This window comes from Diorhabda sublineata, chromosome X (assembly GCF_026230105.1).
Source record: "Diorhabda sublineata isolate icDioSubl1.1 chromosome X, icDioSubl1.1, whole genome shotgun sequence".
Classification (NCBI taxonomy): Eukaryota; Metazoa; Arthropoda; class Insecta; order Coleoptera; family Chrysomelidae; genus Diorhabda; species Diorhabda sublineata.
In genome coordinates this window covers 40,524,466-40,530,717 of record NC_079485.1, presented here as the reverse complement: position 1 = coordinate 40,530,717, position 6,252 = coordinate 40,524,466, and the positions used below count along the sequence as shown (strand labels likewise).

The following is a 6,252-nucleotide window of genomic DNA, read 5'->3' as shown; positions in this document are numbered from 1 at the left end:
CATGCTCGCCGTTTACTTTCCTGCGAGACAACATTTTCTCTCATGCCAAAAATAAAAACAAATTTAAGATCGCAAATTACAGATGCACATTCAGAGAATCAATTACAGCTGTGTGTTACGAAGCTTGATCCAAATATACTTATGCAGCCTCTCTTATTGCTGCCCGATTTAAATGTGGCCTCTAATGGTAAAAAGGCTCCCCACCTCTGTAATCTAGCTTATCTCTACAATAAATTCTTTATATTTTTCACTTCATTATGTGTTCGTTATAATTAAATTAATTCTGAAAATGTATATGTAATGGTATTATACCATGCTCCCTTTTTTGATTTTTTTCAATCAACATTGTACAAAAAATTATGAATTCCAAATTCAATAATATTTCACACACAAATTGTGTCCAGTAATAAACGAGTAGGTGCAAAAAAAATAAGATTTATTATGACGGTGAGATTTAGATATACATCAAAATTTCAGAGAAAGCTCTAAGCGCTATTTGGATTAAACATTTGGACATCGATTTATCTGACAATTTTTGGAGCATGTTTTCTTGAACCTTCAGCTGGTATTTTGATTGTCTGAAATCGAAAAAAATGTTATATTAGACATATGTGTGCACAGAAGTGTAAGGAGTAAAGAATTTCAATCAGGTAATTATTGCAACACATAACAATATGCTAAAATATGGCAGTAAATTCCTGATTATGTTATAGTAGTAGTTAGTTTTCAACCTTCGACAATGATGCGATTTTTGAGGTTAGTAATTGAAATAGAATTCCTGATCAATGAGTTCCATATTTGCTACAAGTTAATGGACATATTTAATGAGCATAAGATGAATAGACGCGTTAAGATGCATATAGTTACAAAATTACTTGTGCTTTTACTTACTCCAATTTTTTGTTAAGATGAGTATTGAGGCTTTTAGCGTTTTTCTTGTCATTTTCTAAGTCTCTAATTTTTATTTTCATCTTTTTTATAACTTTACTACTCATGTTTATTCGAGTTTGATGATCAGCGATATTCTTTTTGTCTACTTCGATATTCAATTCCAACTCCTATAAAAGAAATCAATATTGTTTTTTTTTTGATTTAGCAATTCTGTTGTTTTGAAATTGAATAATCATATGACTGAAATATTGCAGTTATGTTTTTTTGTTGGGAATCTGGCATAATGATTTTTTATCTCTGCTTCTGATACCTAATGGTTGTTTATAGGCGTAGATGAAAATAGATAAAGATGTAGTAGTTATGTCTAATTCACAAAAGCGTTATACGGAACAACTAGTTATTCTAAATGTTAAATTGACAAGAAACGGATACGTAACAAAATAGGAAATAAAATATTGAATCACATACTTACTTCCATTCTTTTAAGTAATGCCTTGATAATACCATGAAGCATGTGACTATATTTTTTGTGGTTGGAGCGTTGTTCTTCAATGTCTCTCTGTAAACTTCTAATGATCTGAAACAATCACGAAGATGAATAGTTATCGTTTTAAATCCGCAACAGTTTTAAGTACTAAAATGAATACAATCGCGTACAATACAGGGCACTGGTCTGACACTGGACACGGTAACTAACTTACAGTCGATGCCTTCATAAAACCACAAATGTTGTATGTATTGCTATTCAAAAGTTCCCTTAACCCTCCTATCTTTTGAAGGGTTATACATAAACTATCTAATGAAATTTCGAAATCTGAATATTGAGGGTTGTGAAGGTCTTTCTTGATGATGGTAGAAGATCATAAGTCACTGTAAGGAGTAATTTTTAATGGAAAAATAAAAACAAAACTGCGGTTGATTAAATCAGTTAATTATAGATGCCTTGTGAATCCAGTTGGCTTAAGTACCTAAGCCTATAGGTTTTAATTGATCCCCTCCTGAAATAGTCTACGCAACGAATGCTCATATATCAGACATTATCTTTTAGTTACTAATACAGTAAGATTTATATTAATTTATAAGATTATTTTGACCATTTCTGTAATTTTTATATTTAATCAACACCTTGGTTATATGTTCAATAAAATTTTCATAATATGGTGAAAAGTTACCTGGCAAGCTTCTGTATTGAGCTTTTTTTGTGCTTTGAGCTTCTCTTCGAGTGCTTCAAGTTTCAAACATGAATCTTTTTTATCATTGACCAATATTTGCCGATTTCTTACGATCTCCTTAACTTTGATGTGCTGCTTATTGATGATGACATATAGTTCGGTCTTTTCACCTTTGAGGATATTCATTTGTTCTAATGGATAGGAAATTTTCACTTCCTTTATGATACTATCCAAAAGTTCTACAATGACGTTTTTCTTAGATTGTTGGTCCGTGCATATATCCATCGAGATCTTCGGGATATTTTTTTGGGAAGCAATTATTCCTAATGAAAAATACACATTGAAAACTTCGATGAAACTTTAGAGAGTTTGTCACATTGTGATCTTTCAAGAAATTTTAGTCAAGATTTTCAAGACTTGGTTTAAGCAAAGTAGTTTTTATTTTGATTGAATGATAACGAGCATAGAATATAAATAGAAATGTAGTGAATTTCTGTTGTTATGAGAGAGCAATTGTAATTTCATTTGAATATTGATCAATACAACTAATAGTTTACTTATTATTGTTATCTAGAAATTAAAAATCTGTAGAGCTAAAAAAAAGTAAATAATGATGTAAGCATGAGGTAATTTTACTGATTTATTGTAAAAAGTTTTAACTCACCAGAGAGAGGAAATAATTGATTGTTATAGCAAACATTCTTTCCCATACCTTCAAGTTTTTTCTTTGTCTGTTCAAAATTTTTATGAACATCCAAAACAGGCTTCTGTATTTTGAACAATTTTTTGTTGAGTAATGGAAGTGCTACGACGTGTCTACTGATATTTTGTCTAAAACCTCTCAGCAAACATGAATCTGATCTAGTCAGTTTGTTAACGTTTGATTTTATGGTATTATTATGAGGTGTGGATCGTTTGGTAATAGATGATGGAATACTTGAGGGCACTCTTGGTTTAAGTACTGCAGATTTATTTCGTGATCTCAATTTTATGTTGATCAAAGATGCTGAGTATTTTGATATTTTCCCATTGGTATCGTTAGGATGTCTGTCTAATTTTATTACTGCCTTTGAAGTCTAGAATATAAGTGAACCTTTATTGTGAAACTTATTGATAAGACGTCTAGTGTTTAAAATTTAAGGGATTGACTCTTAAATCATCATTCACACACTAAATAACAATACAACTATTTAACAAGTTAACTTACCGTTGCTAGTTGAGTAGGATTTGATGGTAACAATTCTGCATCGAAAATATTTTTTCCAATTATGAATTGGGAATTTTCTTGGGTGCCTAAAAAATTTAAAAAATATTGATGCTAGACTCATTAATAAAACCAATTCAATAAAACATACAATATATCCATATATAACGAAAGGAAAAGGTGTAATGGGAATATGGTAAACTATTTCGTTCAATTTAGTTATTCCCCTTTCCAATTATAGTGAGAACGGTTGTATTATTGGTATATATTGATAAAAAATAAGTGACAAAAGTAACGTTTTAGCTTATGAGTGAAATAGCGAAAAGAGCGATTCGAGTAGAGTAATTTGACGAACAAAATAAGGTTTAATTTTGACACAAATATTTTCTTCTTCTGAAAATTCTATAATTGTTGAGCTTGGACAGTGTGGGGTTATTATTTTTCGCTAAAAAGTCTATTGATACCATAGTATCCACCTACACTTACATGAAGTTACGCAAACAAAATCAGACTGAACGCATTAACTACAACAATCTAAAAATTTTACACTCGAAGAAATCATTAAATTTATTAATGAATTGCCAGATTATGCCTATCTAATGAGAACAGTATTACATTCACTTAATATTCAGGTTAGTACTTTCCAGTTTAACCAAATTAATTTTTGCAGTTACTTTAGTCTTGAGATAGGCGGGAGCTTGTCGATCCAATGAATTACATTATATATTAGTTGAAGATATAGTATATCACAATAAAGCTTTTATAATCACAAGAATTTTATGATATTTGCAAAAAATATATAAATAAATTCACAGAATGGCAAATATACTATTCAAATAGTCGGTATTAACAAAAAAGCATCTATGGAAAGGCTCATTGCAGCGTTTTTAAAATTAAAAATGGCAATGTTCTATTAGATGACTGTTGGCTATAAATAATACTAAATTAACTATAAGGGATTTAATATAAAGTGTTTTCACTTTAATAAATAATAACATGTTTTGTTCAGGTCATTATTATAATCAAAGGATTATCATATGTCTATTAAAACCCGATTTGTCTACATTCCCTAAATTTCATCTATTGTGATACTGTACAAAATTTCATCTATTGTAATACTGTACAAAATTTCATCTTTTGTGATACGTATCTTTAAAATATGAACAAAAACATGAAATTTAAAGTTTATTAGTTCTGAAGTAGCAATGTGAACTACCAAATAATTCAAATTACGCGCCATTAATAAAATTTAAGTTTGCCAGTTTTTTATGAGGAATGTCATATAATAGTTCAGGTTGAGACCCCCAGTCGAGGTTAATTTGATTAGAGTCAATAACATAGTCCGTGATCTATCTAAGTCTAAGTGATCTGTAGATATAATCTACAACTTAAGAAACTTATAATACAATCTTACTCATTGTCCTTGAAAAAAGAAATAAATAAATTTGGAAAGCTTGGAAAAATAATGCCAATTCATCCAAATTTTTTATACAGAGTAGTTGACAAAGACTAACTTTAACTATAGGTATTTGAACTTGTGGAACAGTATAAAAGATTTACTATCTAAATTTCAGTTTAAATTATCACACTAAAATATTATTCAGAAGTGATTTTAAAAAAATATCAAAATTTTCTACTTACCATTCATTTCAACGATATTCGCAGCAGTTGAGGAGGACATTATTTTCTGAAGATTTATTTTTTATTTATATATTCAACAGGTCTAAAAATATCTCACATATAGATTAAAGTCACAATTGAAAACTCAAAAATACACAGCAAATTATTTTATAAGTATAATTTAAAAGTGTCACACTATTAATGTCAAACTGGATTTTATGATCAATGTCAAAATAGATTTTTTTCAAATTTGAATTGTTTCCCTTACAGCGCTATTGTTGCAATTTGAAAATGCGTTCTTAGAAAATAAAAATATATTCAAAGTGTTCTGTTCGTTATACATCCATGTTTTTCTTAGTTAATTTAATGTTAGTACTAAATCGAAACAGACGGCAAAAGTCAAAAAGAAGAAAAAAGTAATACTGAAATATTTGACATTTAACACAGAACATAAGTAAGAAGAAAAAATATTTGACATTTAACACAGAACATAACTAACACCAAAGATTATATACTCGAATAGCACATATTACAATCTATTACGATAAAGCGAGGCTAAAATATTATTACTAGATGCAAAATTGTTCGTGGTTTATTTCAAATAATTTAATCTCGTCGGTGTTTCATCGACGTAAAGTATAAAATTTGAAAATAATACGTAACCACTATAGAATGAATAGAATTTTTTTTTACTCTGTGTGTAACCTTGAAGATTTTTTTAAGGAACTATTGTAAATTTTCCACTTCTGTTAAACTTAACTGGAAGTAGAAAACTCATATTTACATTATGATGTTCGTTTTCGATAGCCAAGTTAAACTTACTTTCTTATAATTTTGCAGAATACGAAAATTACCTGAAATGCCTTTTAGTTTCTGAAAGTTTTTGTTCTATAACCCATATATAATATCCTGAGTTTCGTTTTAATTGTAATATTCGTACAATAGTGGTTAGAAGTTGAGTATTTATGCTGGAGGCAGTCATTTCCAACATTTTCCGTTTTTACTGTTTTCCATTCTCAATACGTAGTTAATTATTTAATAAAGAATGAAAATCGGGATTTTGAAGAATTTTATTTTTTTAATTGGGTCTATTGGTTCTAGGAAATAACTTAATTTTTTTAATATACTATACAAGGATGTTGAATTGTTTACTTTAAAAAATTGAGTTTCATTAAAAATATTGTACTTATACGAAATATGGTAACGAGATTGCAAGTGCTTTTGTATGATGAAGTTTATAAACCCAAATTATTGTATTTAATGCCCATTATTTGTTTCCCTATTTTCAAATATTTTTTTGTATAGTGCTCCTCTTGAGAAAAAATATATGGCACTATTATATTACTATAAAATCACATTTTTATT

General features: G+C 28.8%; 1 protein-coding gene across 1 annotated transcript; it reads right to left on the bottom strand.

Moving 5' to 3' along the window:
* Positions 1-419: 419 nt before the first annotated feature.
* Positions 420-3,467, bottom strand: LOC130451687 (uncharacterized). The gene is made up of 7 exons (XM_056790866.1): positions 3,419-3,467; positions 3,271-3,356; positions 2,776-3,139; positions 2,064-2,386; positions 1,364-1,468; positions 892-1,058; positions 420-578 (listed from the first exon to the last, which is right to left on the bottom strand). Exons 4-7 carry the CDS (start codon positions 2,346-2,348, stop codon positions 455-457), a joined length of 681 nt encoding a protein of 226 aa, XP_056646844.1. The 5' UTR covers positions 2,349-2,386; positions 2,776-3,139; positions 3,271-3,356; positions 3,419-3,467; the 3' UTR covers positions 420-454.
* Between the last annotated feature and the right edge of the window lie 2,785 nt (positions 3,468-6,252).

Coding starts and splice junctions, on each gene's coding strand:
- LOC130451687 (XM_056790866.1), bottom strand. CDS start 2,348: ATGGATATATGCACGGACCAACAATCTAAGAAAAACGTCATTGTAGAA. Junction 1,469..2,063: donor TCAATACAGAAGCTTGCCAG/GTAACTTTTCAC, acceptor TGATTGTTTCAG/ATCATTAGAAGTTTACAGAG. Junction 1,059..1,363: donor CATTACTTAAAAGAATGGAA/GTAAGTATGTGA, acceptor TTTCTTTTATAG/GAGTTGGAATTGAATATCGA.